The 15,850-nt window shown below is 40.2% G+C and overlaps 3 protein-coding genes across 3 annotated transcripts; all 3 read left to right on the top strand.

Moving 5' to 3' along the window:
* The first annotated feature begins 495 nt into the window (after positions 1–495).
* On the top strand, positions 496–3,784 carry selplg (selectin P ligand). Its single transcript, XM_083930234.1, has 2 exons — positions 496–634; positions 1,876–3,784. The coding sequence occupies exon 2, from the start codon at positions 1,884–1,886 to the stop codon at positions 3,204–3,206; it is 1,323 nt and encodes a 440-aa protein (XP_083786360.1). The 5' UTR covers positions 496–634; positions 1,876–1,883; the 3' UTR covers positions 3,207–3,784.
* Positions 3,785–5,702: 1,918 nt separating this feature from the next.
* tmem119b (transmembrane protein 119b) lies at positions 5,703–7,837 on the top strand. Its single transcript, XM_083929325.1, has 2 exons — positions 5,703–5,780; positions 6,684–7,837. Exon 2 carries the CDS (start codon positions 6,700–6,702, stop codon positions 7,576–7,578), a length of 879 nt encoding a protein of 292 aa, XP_083785451.1. The 5' UTR covers positions 5,703–5,780; positions 6,684–6,699; the 3' UTR covers positions 7,579–7,837.
* Positions 7,838–13,943: 6,106 nt separating this feature from the next.
* LOC310958524 (chemerin-like receptor 1) lies at positions 13,944–15,243 on the top strand. Its single transcript, XM_083929500.1, has 2 exons — positions 13,944–13,949; positions 14,049–15,243. The coding sequence occupies exon 2, from the start codon at positions 14,064–14,066 to the stop codon at positions 15,072–15,074; it is 1,011 nt and encodes a 336-aa protein (XP_083785626.1). The 5' UTR covers positions 13,944–13,949; positions 14,049–14,063; the 3' UTR covers positions 15,075–15,243.
* Positions 15,244–15,850: the final 607 nt, after the last annotated feature.

Genomic DNA, 15,850 nt, shown 5'->3' with positions numbered 1-15,850 from the left:
ATGTGATGCAAGCTTTGTATTTTGTCGTGTTTTTGCATATCAGTCTGAAAGGCCAGGGCACCAAACCTCCACACTTTAAATCATTAAAACATTACATGGACTTTTGTTACTTTCAGTGTATTTTATTTCTGCATGTATTACACTTGACATAATGCCCTCATCTAGCTGATTTGTTTTGTTGCTGTGGTGTAACCCACATGACATACGGCTGTAAATCTTTGACAGAAGTGTAGTTTCAGAAGTTGACATGCGAGAAACATCTGTTTACAGAACTGAGTACTTCCTGCTACATTTTTATTTTGAAAAAATTGTGTTCAAAACATGCAGCCCAAGCTATCAGCACCTGAGCTCTCCTCAACTTTTCATCACTGAGGTAATAAACATCTTATTACAATTACACTTTTCTTTACTTCCTTGCTGTGCGTTGGAAGTGTCTGTATCTGACATGCATCTGTGTGTGTGTGCGTGTGTGTGTGTGTGTGTGTGTGTGTGAACATTTCCTGTTTCTTCTATCAAGCAGCGCTGCAGTCAGCATGTCAGAGCTCCAAGGATGTTCTCCCACAGGGGTTGAAATGAGCTGACCTTTTTCCACATTTCATCATCTCGTCCATCCCTGTGTTTCACCGGCACCCAGGTAAGACTGGACACATTCAAAATCTTTGTTTTGGCTACATGTTTCTGCTTTTGGGATCTACTGCTTCCTTCGTATGTATTGGTATTGAGTGAAGTTCCTTTCTTGCTAAAAAATATATATATTTTCTATTAGGATTATCAAAGCTGACTAAGCTGCGTTGTTTCCTTCATACCTTAAATGTATTCTTAACTTTGACAACACTTCCAAAGTTACAGAATATCTGATGCTGAAACCTTTGCTGCAAACAGATCTCTTGTAGAAAAAAAACATATAATCTGGATTCTGATGCTGTATAGACAGCTTTTAAGAAAGATTCAGATTAACTCTAAAAATGCAATACTTCTGTGTTTTTTCTTTGAAAATGTAGCGTTGGGTGTGGTGAAGGACGCATGACCGTTTCATCATAGGATGTCACTGGCAGACACATGACACACTGTTTCCCCATTTGTGTTATTTTACTCTAACTAATGTTTAAAGGGTCCCATATTGTAAAAAAGTGATATTTTCAAGTCTTTTTTTATTATAAAGCAGGTCGAGGTGATATGTAAACTGGGAAAGTATCAAAACACTCAATCCACAGTGAAATGCACACAGCCCATATTCAGAAACTGGCTTTTAACGAGTCGTCAGGATTTCTGTTCGGTTGTAATGTCACAACTATACCGTATATATAGGTAGAAAGTGCCGTTACAGTGCTGTTAGTCATTCCCGGCTGCAATGACGGTGCAGATACGCCAACTGAAACAAATCAGAGCAGACTGGGTTTTTTCAGGAGGATGTTTTAAAGAGACAGGACCTAAAATGGAGCGTTTTAGACAGAGGGTGAATACAGGTATGTTCAGACAAACAGTATGAGGAAAAAAAATGTTTTTTTAACATTAAAGCATTTAAACCTGTTCTAGTAGAAAACAAAAATACAAGTATGAACCTGAAAATGAGCATAATATGGGACCTTTAACATCATAAGTTACAGTATTTTATATACACAAATGATACAGTTAAAAACAAAACAAACAGACAAGACCATTATTTGCACTGGATACATGTTCCAGATGTAAGTTCAGAAGTTGTAGGATACAGCGTAAATATTTATATAAGTATACTTATAATTGCTACTTTGTTAAAGCACAAACATAATAAACCAGAAAAAAAACTCAAAGCTTGTGATCCTTTGGATATATTTTATTTAACAAACATCTTGCATTGCATTCAGTTAATTTGAATCTTTTCTGTCATTTCAGAAACAACAATGATGCTATTAAGCACAAAGATGTGTCTGACTCTGCTATGGAGTACATCTCTTTTGTTTAGTATGGAGTCCATGAGTGCTTCCATCCCAGAAACCAGCAGCATCAAGTCATCCGCTGAACCAGACAAAACAACCAAGCAGATGATCAGTGTACATACACTTCATACTGCAACTCAAAGACCTGCAGACATAAGCGTTGCACCAGCAGAGACCACTGCACCACCCAGAGTAATCGTCACTGACAGAAGTGACAGCTCAAGTGAGGGCACTTCTGGTTTGGTTTCCATGAACACTGCAGCAACAACAACAAACATCTCGGGTCCGCGCTCGCTTCAAACCTCCACAGCAGTCACCACAGCTGGGGGCTCAGCACATCCTTCCCACACTGCGACGGCCTCAGAGACAGCAAAACCTACAGATGATCAGATGCATCGGCACTCACCCATCACTTCTACCGACACAACTGCTCCTGCGACACCTTCTGCAGCAACTTTGACAACAGTGGCTGTGTCTTTGCCTCAGCCTACGTCCACCACAAAGCCCGAAGTGACATCAGAGTTATCTTCCACCACATCTTCTAATTCAACTCAGGCTCCAGTCTTCATCCAGACCATCAGCAGCCCCTCAGCTTCTACTACAAACATAACAACAGCTAACCCCACCTCTGAGATGGCATCTGTGTTTGCCCTCACGATAGGTGAGACATTCCCCACTAGCACTGAGCGTTCCTCCTCTTCTCCTGCGACAAGAGCCCCTATCTCCACATCACAGTTTCCCGACACAGTGGGGTCTACCACTGAGTCCCCCGCCATCTCATTCTCAACCTATTCTCCCATCTCCACCACCAATGTCTCCACCACCAATGACTCCACCAGTCCTGTGGGAATCATGAACCCTCACATGACCAAGAGTTTGCCAGTCCTGACCACCAAATCAACTCCGACACCTACAACAGCATCTTGTGAAGCCTCAAAGAGCCCACCGAGCGCTGAGGTCCAACCCTGTTCCAGCCGGGGCGTGGTGAGGCACTGCCTCATCGCCATCGCCTCCCTAGGTGCTGTGGCCACCTTCTTCATGGTCTCTACCGTCGTCCTCTGCACCAAGCTGTCGACAAGGAACTACAAGGTGAAAAAACCTCAGCCGGCCACAGAAATGATGTGCATTTCATCCCTGCTGCCTGAGAGGAATTACAGTTACTCAAGACAACGCAATCCAGTCAGTAATGGAGTCCTGGTGATCCATGGTGGTGCAGACAGCGATGAGGACGGAGGAGATAACCTCACTCTCAGCAGCTTCCTTCCGGAAAACGACCGCTACGTTTAGAATTATTATTATTATTGTCGTCAGACGCCTGATTGGAACGATCTGTCTGATGTCAGTGATGGGGAAATAGTTGCTGTTTGAATACACTCATGCTTCCCTTTTGATGTCTGTGGTTTGGCTCTGCTGCACGACCTACTCCTGTGGAGGAAGAGACAGAAACACAAACAAACCCAAAACAGTCACTGTTTTATGTTTATGTACCATTAACTGTATCTGACGTTTTGTGAGGCCAGGTCATGTTTTATTTTAGGCAAGAGTTAAGACTTTTGGCATAATTTTACACTTGCCCTCCACGAGAGACTTTAAATCAGAATGAGGAGAGTGATTTTTTTTAACATCCTGCGCTGAGCCCTGATGGTATTTCACTTAGCGACGGGAGACAGGAAGGCTTGTTGTTTCAAGGGATTAGAGTTCTTCACAGACACTGTTCAGTTTACAAGTGCTATTCTGGTAGCACTGAGGCTTTATTGTATGAACGCTGTAATTTGATTTTTGGTTAAACTGAATGTAACTCTGCTTATGTGGGTGTAGAGATGCAGCTTCTGTACTGTGATAATTTATTAAACGAATGCCTTATTTATCGGTTTGGTAACAATTTATTTTCGATCTGTTATTGCCGAATCATTCTTTTATTTTGTTCTAATTTGAAGGAAAATTAAGTCAAAGTTCAGACAATTGTTGATTTCCAGAGCAATTTCCACATATTGTAAAAAGTGAGTTTTGTTGTAACGCAAACTGAGATGCTATATAAATACTGTGAAAGTAACAAAACGCTCAATCCACAGAGAAATGCACAAAGTCCGTATTCAGAAACCTTCTGCACAGTTGTGATGACACAACTATACTATTTATAGATAGAAAGAGCCGCTACAGTGCTATAACAGTCATTCCAGGGCTGTAATGACGGCGCAGAGACCCCAAGAGCACAGATGCAGAAGACCTGGAAACACCGACCAATCAGAGCAGACTGTTCTTTGGGGGGGATTGGGGCTTTCGGAGGGTGAATACAGGTATATTCAGACAGACATTGTAAGAAAAATAATGTTTTTGAAATTAAAGTATGTAAACATGTTCTAGTACAAACCAAACATACAAGTATGAATGTGAATTCACATATTATGGGACTTTTAATTGGAATTGTTTATTTGGTAGTTTACCAATTGAACACATTCTGTATTTTTACCTATATAAATAATAGTGACGCCTTCTTAAGCAATGATAAGAACATGATTAGACTTTACGGACCCATAAAATAAGGGTTACCAAAGTTTTTCTTTCTTCAAACAGATAGCTCCAAATAAGAACAGTGCTTTGAGTAATTCAGATAAACTTTATGCTACAAATTGTCCATATGAGTGCTCAGGTAAAAAAAACAGAGACACCATACAACACAAGACAGCTCTGTTTCTTTTATGTTGAAGGTGTTCCATGTCCTAACGTTTCTCTAAACAGTCATAATAAAACTCACTCACAGGACAGAAGGGAGTCAGTTCTCTTATTTATGACAGGTTTTATAAAAGGCTTTTCTTCTACGCTGGACTGGATTTCATAGTCACTTCCCTTCCTGCGAAAAGAAAACAGAGTCCTGAATGCTCATTATGGCTTTTTTTTTTTTTTTTTTTTCATGTTGAGCTATGTGCAACCGAAACAGTCACCAGTGACTATCAACAGAGCTGAGATGAATGTAAACCTGGAGGATGCAGGACCTCGGCTCATGCTCCTGATGACCATATAAAGCTAGTCTTGTCTTGACTGATCACAAACACAGTAGACTTGCCAAAAATGCATTTGCACACACATACCCACAGTCACTTTTAGGGCTCGCTCATACGCAGTCACACTCCCTCCCTAAACTTACTGGTCACACACACCGTGTGAGTTTTAATTGCTTGCCTCAGGAGTAAAGTCCCCCTTGTCTTGACTGTTACGGGGGGTTTGTCTGCACAGGAAACATTAACCTCTTCCTGCATTAGCTGGTCACTCTCACAAGCTGCTCTCTGACTTTTTTTTCCCCCAGCAGGCCTGCTGTTAGCCATCAGTGTCAGAGGCTGAGGTTGAAGGAAAGGCCAGACTGTCAATCAGAGGCTTTAAAATGAGAACACATGTTGCAGATGATGCCATTTGAGGGTTGGTTTTTGACGTTTTATAGTCATATGTTGTTTTTTTTCATCCCACCATGGTTTCTCGGCCTTGCACATCCACTTAGCCACACAGGAGAGTGGAGGAAAGGGTCCCTGCCCCCACAGCACATTATAAACTCCTACCTAACGAGAACAATCTGTGCGCAGGACGGAGAGCACAGACTCTCTCTGGGAAGCTGAAGAGGGAGGAGAACAGTGGAGAGGACGAAGGAGGGATTTGTCCTCATGGGTAACTACATCTCTTCTTTTTCTTTTTTTTTTTTGCACTATCCAGACAGCCTGAAATCTGAAACTGCAGGAGTGGCGTAGCTCGTGGAGTTTTTGCTACTCTCTGCTGTGCTCGCTCTCTTTCTCAGTTCACTTTTTCCAGACTGGTTTCACACATCCTCCATCAGAGATTCCAACTGAGACACTTCTACTGCCACAGTGGATGGTGAGTTCAATGTTCTGACATTTTAGAGTTTTTTTCTTTGAATGTTCACACTCAAGAAGAGGCTTCTTGATGTGTCAATTGGATGTGACAGCATCGTGATGCCTTCAGAGCAGCATCAAGCCAAAGGAAGTGAGTCTATTAAAAGTTGGTAAAGAGGACCAAAGACTGAATCTAGGTCAAAGCAGGCCTCCCTTTTTCCATTTTTGTACTTTTAAAAATCTGCTGACTGAAGATTCATTCCGTGTGTGCGTGTGGCAGCCTTATGCGCGTATGTTTATGTGGCTAATTGCACAGGCATGTGTGGCCATGTATGTTTGGAGTGTGTGATTCATTCTAGAAGAAAAAAAAAACAACATCCCACCCCCCTTTTTTCCAGATGAAAGTGGAGTCTCATGGCCCAGCTTGCACGCAGATTGAGCAGAATGAGCAGAATGAGGATAAGAGTTTGGGAGCTGCCAGTGACACACAGACCGAGCAGAGAGCTGATTGTGATCCAAATAAATAACTAAAGCAGTGTTTTAGGGTCACTCCACACAAATTGGAGAGAAAAAACATATTTTCGCATTTACCCACTTGTGGTATCTAGATATGCAGATTATGAATGAGTAAAAAGTGCAGGCCAAGCTAGGATAAAGCCAGTGTAATAAACTGTGCAGACTCGGTTGATATTCTGCAGAAATATGTACAGTATATGATGCTGTTAATATCCATGTTTTCACTGTGCACTAGGCCTATAATGTATTACCGTTACGTTCAAGCTCCTTAACCACACCTGCTGTTGAAATACCTTTAGAACAGCAGCATTTTTTCTTTTCTTTCAAAATAACAGATGTTTGTCTCACACAAACTGTCATCACATATGGCACTGACATTTGGGTTACTGACGTTTACTGTTATTTACAGATCCTGAGGGGAAACCATGCTCCCAATGGCCCTTCATCTGATTGGTCTGTGTGCGGCGTTTGGCATCAGCAGATGCCTGGCCACACCTCTGCCATTATTCAGTCTTCTAGAAGGAAGTACGGATGAGGAAGAACTCAGTATCATAACTTCCTCTCTACCCACCACCGACCTTTTCTCCGAGTACCAAACCACACCTGTTGGCCCCACCCATGTGGAAAGTGACTTCCTGAATCAAGTTGTGGACTTTCTGAAGGAGAACAGGCTCCTTATCCTTGTCGCAGGTTCTCTCACCCTTCTTGTTTTCCTTATGATCTGTGGGGCAATCATCATGAGCCGCAGGCGCAAAGTCAATGCCTACTACCCTTCCTCCTTCCCCTCAAAAATGTACGTGGACCACAGGGACAAAACCGGAGGTGCTAAACTCTTTAATGAAGTGCCAGAAAAGGCCGTTCCTGAGCAGGAAAGTGAGCCAATGGACTGCCACAAACAGCTCCAGGCGGACATTATGAAGGCTGCCAAGAGGCTGCGCACACCAAATAAATGTGTTGATGTTGCAGATGGAAGTGACCCCAGACAGAAAGTAGCAGAGCACAGTCCAGAGGACAGCTCTCAGCCAGATGGCAGCAACCTGGACCAGCAGCTACCAAGTCTCCCTGAGGAAAAGGAGCTGTGTGAGCTTTCTGACAGTGAAGCAGCAGCAGCAGCAGCAGTAGCAGCAGCAGCAGCAGCAGCGGCAGCAGGAGTCCCCGAGCTGAATCCTCCAGAGCAGCTTCATCCAGAGGAAGAGGATGCACGGGAGCCTTTAACTGGCAGGAGTCTCCGGCCATCCTCTCTGCATATTCACAATGACTCTGCTACACTTCAGCTGATCGCAGGAGAGAAAACTGCCTTCTAACTTTTATCAACACTGTGACCTGAATGTATTTTCTAACGCTGCCTTTAAATCCACGAGTGACAATTTGTCAATTTTCGTCTTTTTTTTTTTTAACATTGTACATTTATATTCAGTGCAGTAAAGGTGCATGCAGGAGCCTGTTGCTTTGCAAACTGGATCGATCTTTCATGCCATATTACAAACATGTCTTATGGAGCAACATCATTAACGTCTGGTACAAAACTCTTTTTCTTTTTTTTTTTAACAGGGTGTTTTGTGTTGATTAAGGACATCTCGCTCAGCGTGTCTAATTCCTTAAACATTCCTGCATAGGACCACTTCACTAAACATTGTGCGCTATGGTTCTAAATACTTTGTACTGTTGTGCAAAACGCTAACAATGTTTTACAGATCAGCAAGTTTAAGATGACTCAGTTATAGAAATCCACAGCCACAGAATAGTTTTAGTTTCAGGATCCTTTTATTGCAGACTGGCAAGGAAGCATTACTAAATAATCATAAATTACACTTAAAAAGCAATGGACCCTTTCATTGTTTCAATCCACAATTGCATATCAAAAGGTCGGTGCTTAGGGTGCAGATGGACCGCGGCTCTTAGGTTTGATAATCATCATCATAATCATCATCATCCTCATCTGCATCAAACCTTACAAACTGAACACTCCCCAAGAATAAAGTATAACACAATCTCAAAAATAAGGCTCATCTTTGTACCAACAGCCCAAACAGTGTTTACATTGTGCGTTTACGTGACAGGCTAAAAGATACACTGTGCAGGGTTAGAGGACCACAGACTAATACAGAAAGTCTGGTGTGTCACTGCTACGAAGGGTTGACGATGGTGTATTGGTCATCAACATAAGGTGTGCCTCATCAATACTTAAGGGAAGTGAAGATGCTGGTCTGGACTACTTCTCCTCTTGACAGCAGGAACCGGTGGCGCCCAGCTCAGAGTGAGAGTGCTCGGTTTAATTGCTGGCCCTAACTGCCTCCTGCTGGCCATCCTGTTGTTTGAGGCGATAGTCAGCCAGGGCTGCCTTGATAGCATCCTCTGCAAGCACTGATGAGAAACAATTAGATATATTAAATATAAGTACATGTGTGGAGCAGTTTAGAGAGGAAGAGACAATTAAAAAAATAAAACATCACTGAAAACTTACTGGAGCAGTGAAGTTTAACCGGTGGAAGACAGAGCTCTTTGGCAATGTCAGTGTTCTTTATTGCCAAAGCTTCGTCCACCTGGAGAGAAAAGCACATAGCTCCAGTAACCACAATAACCTTTCAGTCAATGTTAAGACGAGCAGAACAGAATAAATATGAATATGAAAAGCAATACATGACACTATCCGAGAGGCAGAGAAAGAAGTGTCTGTAATGTGTTCACTCACAGATTTGCCTTTCACCCACTCAGTGGCCAAAGAGCTGGAGGCGATAGCAGAGCCGCAGCCAAATGTTTTGAACCTGGCATCCACAATCTTCCCCTGGTCATCCACCTCAATCTGTCAAATGAGAGTTTTTAGAGTTACGCAAATTCCGCTTCAAAACACTAGGACCTGCTTATTGTGCTACTAACGGATCAGGCCCGGCCTACATCCAGGACATGATTAAACCGTACACCCCAGCCCGCCCACTCCGCTCTGCATCGGCAAATCGGCTTGCCACTGCCTAAGTGAGAGGAACACCGAGTCACTCGACTAAGTCAGGACTGTTTGCTGTCCTGGCTGCCAAAAGGTGGAACAAGCTCCCATCGACATTCAGACAATAGAAAATCTAAACATCTTCCGCTGCAGGCTAAAAACACAAGACTTATATGTAGCACTCTATAGATCGGCTTATTTGAAGCTACTGCACTTACTTAATAACTTGCTTCTCTGGTTTGTACCCTAATTGTTGGATGCACTTATTGGAAGTCGCTTTAAACAAAAGTGTCAGCTAAATTAAATGTAATGTAAAAATACTTAATCCATTAAATAATATAACCAATGAATTAAAATAACTGTTCAAGTACTTTTCAAGTAAATTGCTAAATATCAGGGGAAATGCTTCATGGCAATTCTAAACTGCAAGTACTTTAAACTCTGTAAATATAATCCAGCCTTCATTAAGGCAAAAATCATAATCAGAATTATTTTAGTCAATACAGAGATCCAGATTATTTAACACAACCCATCGACTTTGGAAACATCATGCATTTATTGAACTTTGTTTCTTAAATTTTAAATGTAAATCAATTTAGAAACACATTTTTATAAAAATGATCAAATAACAAATGTCAATATACATAATTTAAATACCATGAAAAAATAAATTTGATCTCAATAACTTCATCTTAATCTTAAAAAAAACATCTTAACTGTTTTATTTTGATTATCTGGTAAGCATAATTGTTGGAAGCCAAAATCATATCTAAGCCGGGTTGGTAAAAAAAACAAAAAAATGTACGTAGTCTAATCCATCCATGCTTAGTCGAAAAAGAAAATTACCTGGAGCTTCATTACGTCTCCGCAGGCTGGAGCACCCACCAAACCAGTACCAACATTCTTGGAGTTTTTGTCCAAAACGCCCACGTTTCTGGGGTTCTCATAATGATCCACTACCTGCAGACAGAAAAGAAAGTAAACACTGTGTTAGCAAAAAACGTGTCAATTTTGGTTTTAGCAAGTTGTTGAGAGTATCCCACAACACTGACATAAATGTGATGGAAGTAAGACAACACCCTTGGAGGCTTTTTGTATTCTGCTACAATCAGAAAAAGAGTCTAGAAGTCTTGAGCATCACTGTTATACAACTACAAGTTTTCCCTATTATGTAAGAGACATTGAAATAAACAGATTAGGTCTGGATGTCATTGTCAGCTTAATCAACTGCTGCATCCTGCTCCCCCTAGTTTCTGCTGAGTCACTCTGACTTAAACAATATGGAGTGGCTGAGCTTGTATAACAACATCTCATATAAGGACTACATTTAATACACAAATTCGGAATTATAGCATGTTACGTTTGTTCTCAAAATTGAATTATTCACATATTTATGCCCTTCAGCTTGTCATAATAATTATCTTCAGCTATGATCAGCTTCTAAAACGGATTTTTCTGTGTAACATAACATTTTGGTGTACATCTCCAAAGGATATAACATACATAACTATTTTGCAAGATGGCTGGGGTGTCAGATGTAAAGCCAAGTACGTCACAGACTAAAAAAACAACCTCTTTCAATAAAAAAGTCACATTTTTTCTGTTTTAAATCATTAAACATTGGGATATAACCATCTATGTTTACCAGCATAAACCATTCATTTATTCATCTTCAACCCCTTTAGCATAAACCAACTTAATTTGAATGTACATCATTGACCCTGTGACTGCGTGTTGCAGAATGGACATCTGTTGTTACATAGTTGAAAGATGTTACCTCCTCGAAAGGGCAGATGCACAACACAACATTTGCAGGTTTGTTCTTCTAGCACACTAATCTCAATTGATCGGATGTGATTCAAGTATTAAAGCTGGGCAGATTAGTGACGAGTTCAATTTACCGACAAGCTAGCATGAAACACTGTTAATGTTAGTTAACGTGCTGGCGTTTCATAAGTGTTTATTTATCTCTTTCTGACACACACCCCTTGGTTTGCGATATGTATGTGAAGCTATGACAGCAACCTGGTAAAACATTAGGTATTTGTACAACCAAACATACAGAAAACTAGCTTCTTGTGGTAAACCCCAGCTACATGGTCTCCGTGTAATTACCAGTCATGTAACCATAGTTACCAAACGTTACTCATGATACTTTTATTAAGCTATAGCTACTCAGGGATAATGGTGATATATGTAAACATGAGCCAGACAGCTGCTCTGTTTTAGTAAAGCTTTAACAGACTTTGTATTTTTACCTTCTGGTGGTAGCAGCACTGGGTGATAAACTCCGGAGCAGAGAGCCTCCTGGTGAGGAAAGCCAGAGGACTGAGGCATTTGATCGCCACTGTGCCCGCCATGTTGACAGTGAAGGAATGACGCAGTTTGAAAGAGGAGCAGCGACACCACTACCGCGTCACTGTCAGGGGAGGGGCTTAACTAATCACATCTGCGCATGCCCGGTTTATGCAAAACAGAGTCAATAGATGATAGTCACTACATCCATGATGATTCTTTATTTACCCAATTTTAAATGATTTTATTCCAAGGACTGCAACAAACGACTATTTTTATTATTGATTAATCAACTATTTTTTAAACTAATTATTTAGTCATGGGGTTAGGCCAGGGGGGTCTGTGAAAAGTTTTAAGAAGAAGAAGAAGAAGAAGAAGAAGAAGAATTCCTTTATTAGTCCCGCGAATGGGGAAATTCAATTTTCACTCTATTATTTTTCATTTTAATAAACACACACAGGCCCGAAATACACACACATGCACAGACAGGACCTATATACATGCAAGCAATGGAGAGAAGTTAGAGCGAGGGGGCTGCCAGTGACCGGCGCCCCGAGCAGTTGGGGGTTCGAGATTTTTATGTTAAGATTAAAGTTTGAATATGGCGAATGAGCAGAAGATTGTAGAGGCAATAACAGAAAATAATTCCATTACTCGGGTTGCCAGGTTGGTGAGACCCGGCCCAGTAGCCTACAGGAGACCAGAGTGTGTTGGAGCCTGTTTGAATATTTCCCCTCCAGCAAATCACACCATAAAAACAAGTTGCAGAGGACTTTGACTGACAGTTACCGTTATAGCTGTTATAGCTGAGTCAACATTAAAGTTAGTTTACCGATCAAGGAGAAGCGTAGCCCTTTGGGCGTGCGTTTTAAAGCTGTTGAATTCCTTTATTTGAGTCCATGGAGTGAATGCTCGGCCTATATTGACTCTGGATTTGGCCCGTCTCCAGTCACTCAGCTGCTGGGACAAATAAGCAGCTGCAGGATTGGCAAAATCCATTTCGCCCAGTGCCAGCCTACAGTAGCTGCACCCAACAACAGGCAACCCTGGCAATGTCCAACGCTATTGGGTGGTACGATGTAAACAGAACGTGACAGAAAGTCATTGTCAAACCCATAAAAAAAATGTTTAAATATGAATTCAGACTAAATATATTTTTTATGGGAAAGTAATACTTTCATTCTGTACCCCCCAAAACGCCCGGTGGGTGTATTATTTTTACAAATATAGCTTTTAATGAAGATTCTACATATTCAACCTTTAATTTAAATGATCATGATATATATATTTTCATCTTTCAACAAATCATGTTTTTTAAACACAACTAAAGATAGCTAGCTAGTTTTCATTGCAATTGGACAAGTTGTAGCCTATTTAAAACCAATCAGAATCCAGTCTTGATATGTGTTTGTATGTTCTGAAATTCACTTCTTTCCCCTGATTTTCCTTGGATATTTTGTTTAGGTACAGTGTTATTTGCTAATTAAACTGATGTCAATTGCATTGTTTTATGGGATGTTTGTGTGGAGATGGTGCAAATATTTTTAATACATAATATCTTTCTATTTACTTTATTTTGTGCTGTTCTTTCATCAAACTACAAAGACTATATATGTGTTAAAAAATAGGCTCCGTCAATTTCTATTCTCTATCTATGTACTGAATTTCTTAATCATCTAAATTAGATATAAATAATAATGTAAATGAATTATGATGGGCATATTAAAATTGTTTATGTTCACAAATTGTATTTAAAAGCAAAATATATCCATCCATCTATCTATCAATTGAGAAATGTAGTTCTGAGTTCTGAGTCATGTTACACTTCTAAGATGAATAGGAGGATGAATTTTGAGAAAGGGTGATACTGACTCAATACTGACTTTTAATTGTAGTTTCTATGTATGTGTATTTTTTGATGATGTTGGATTTTCAGGGTTTTTTCATCTTTGACATTCTATCTTTTTCACTGTAGATCTATGGTCAGCAATGATTCCCTTTGAGTAACAACAATCATTAGATAGAAAATCACCCTTTACCTATTCATTATTGCAAACACTGCACTTCTTGTAAATGGAATAGGGAATTTGTGTGGGTGTCTAAAGGGGATTTCCTTTGCGAGATTGCAACAGTTAAGGCTAGTATACGGCTGTTGTAAGACTTGAAATACCCACATAAAGCATAAGAAATCAAATAAATCAATAAAAGAACTGAAAAGCTCACCAGCCCACTTAAACAGCTGAAAATGGCGTCACCCACAAATCAAAAAAGATTTTTTCAGTAAGTGAGAGGAAGGCAGATTCTCATACGTTCCATGACCTATCAGTTCTGGTTCTTCTTTCGTCAGTAACACTGCCCAGGAAACAGAAATGAGAAGTTGCATCCAGCTGAAAGGAAAGAAGGCATTTCAAATCAATTGCTTCTACGTCGAGACATAACGTGAGTACTTGAGTATATTTTGTGTAACAAACTAAGTATATTTTCTTGATAGTGACATTTTCTATGTTTATGTGTATGACACTGTGCTACATATTTCAGCAAAAAGTATCAAGCATGGAAGTGGATTATATTGATTATGGGGATTACACTCCAGACAATGAAACTGAGAACAACACCATCACCACGGGACTGCTGACGCTCAGCAGTTCTCAGTCTTCTTTGACCTATGTTCTGGTGGCGGTTAATATCATGATATCTGTTATTGGCCTTGGAGGAAATGCATTAGTGATCTGGATTTGTGGATGGAAAATGAAAAGAACGGTCATCACCACCTGGTACATCAGTCTGGCCATTTCAGACTTTTTGTTCTGTGCCTTTTTGCCCCTGGAAGTATTCTACATGATCACCTCACACTGGCCTTTCGGACTGGTCTTTTGCAAGCTCACCTCCTCCGCCCTGTTTCTCAACATGTACAGCTGTGTGTTTCTCTTGGTTCTCATCAGCGCTGATCGCTGCGTAATGATTTCATTCCCTGTGTGGTCACATAACCACCGGACAGTGCGGAAAGCATTTGGAGTTGTTGTCCTTGTGTGGGTCCTCTCTGCCCTCCTAACGTTGCCCTCACTGATCTTCAGACAAACCACAGTCCACGGCTCAGTCACTCAGTGCTACACTGGTTACATGAGCCCCTCCAGCCACAAGGCAGTGGTACTGACTCGATTTATCTGCGGGTTCCTGATTCCTTTCCTCATGATTGTTTTTTGTAGCTCGGTGCTCAGTGTGAAGCTAAGAAGTTTGACAATCAAGTCAACAAAGCCTTACAAAGTCATGGCGGCACTCATCTTGTCATTTTTCTTCTGCTGGGTCCCGTATCATACCTTTGTTCTTTTAGAGTCAGACTTGAAGAACCACAGCCTGGATGTACTGCAAACCGGCCTGAAGGTGGGGGCCACCCTGGCTGCTGCAAACAGCTTCATAACCCCAGTTCTCTATGTGTTCATTGGAAATGACTTTAAACAAATCCTAAAGCGGTCTTTGACATCAAGGATAGAAGAGGCAATGGCGGAGGATTTCCGCACAGGCGGTCTCAGTCAGTCGAAGTCTAAGTCAATGGAAATTATCTGAGCTCAAGTAGAAACCAATATGCAAAGTGGATTATTGCATTTTTTTTTTATTGTTTACTCAAACAACACATGTGGAAAATAATAATGTTTTTGTGTGATAACATTCTCATTTTGAGGTTTACATTATAATTTGTATTATGTCACAATGTTTTAGTCAGATGAATAGGCCACTGACAATATATATATATATATATATATATATATATATATATATATATATATATATATATATATATATATATATATATATATATATATAATATATATGGGACGAATAAAGTATTTTGGATTGAATTAAATTCATTATTAATATATTATAATTTGGTTACGCTGACTGTGACTGTCAATTAAAACATAATTGAAGTGAACTGTTCATGTAATGTCCATAAATGTGTGAAAAACAAATACCTTTAGTCTTAAATTGATGTATATTTAAAAAGGAATCAATAAATGACGAACTTACATTGTTGTAACTGTATTCTGAAAACTTCAGTAAATTTCAAAGTTCTCTTTGATTCAATGTACCCCTACTTGCAATCAGCACTGTTACTGTAAATAAAACATGTTGTTATAAATATTGCTCTTATTATTATTATTATTTCTAGATTAAATGGAACCTATGTGACAGAAGTAGCTCACAGGGACAAAGTATCACCTGAGTTTATTGAACGTTTAATCAATGTTGGTACTATTGTTAATGAATAAATCAGGTTGAAACATGTCAACAGATGCTGATGGATAAGAACAACAGGGGTATGAAAGCTGGAAGGGGAAGTG

The sequence above is a fragment of the Echiichthys vipera genome, assembly GCF_963691815.1.
Source record: "Echiichthys vipera genome assembly, chromosome: 16".
Lineage (NCBI taxonomy): Eukaryota > Metazoa > Chordata > Actinopteri > Perciformes > Trachinidae > Echiichthys > Echiichthys vipera.
Note: the sequence above shows the minus strand (reverse complement) of the source record. Positions and strands in the feature narration are given on the sequence as shown.

Excerpts from the sequence above, each read along its gene's own strand:
- tmem119b (XM_083929325.1), top strand. The coding sequence starts at position 6,700 with ATGCTCCCAATGGCCCTTCATCTGATTGGTCTGTGTGCGGCGTTTGGC.
- LOC310958524 (XM_083929500.1), top strand. The coding sequence starts at position 14,064 with ATGGAAGTGGATTATATTGATTATGGGGATTACACTCCAGACAATGAA.
- selplg (XM_083930234.1), top strand. The coding sequence starts at position 1,884 with ATGATGCTATTAAGCACAAAGATGTGTCTGACTCTGCTATGGAGTACA.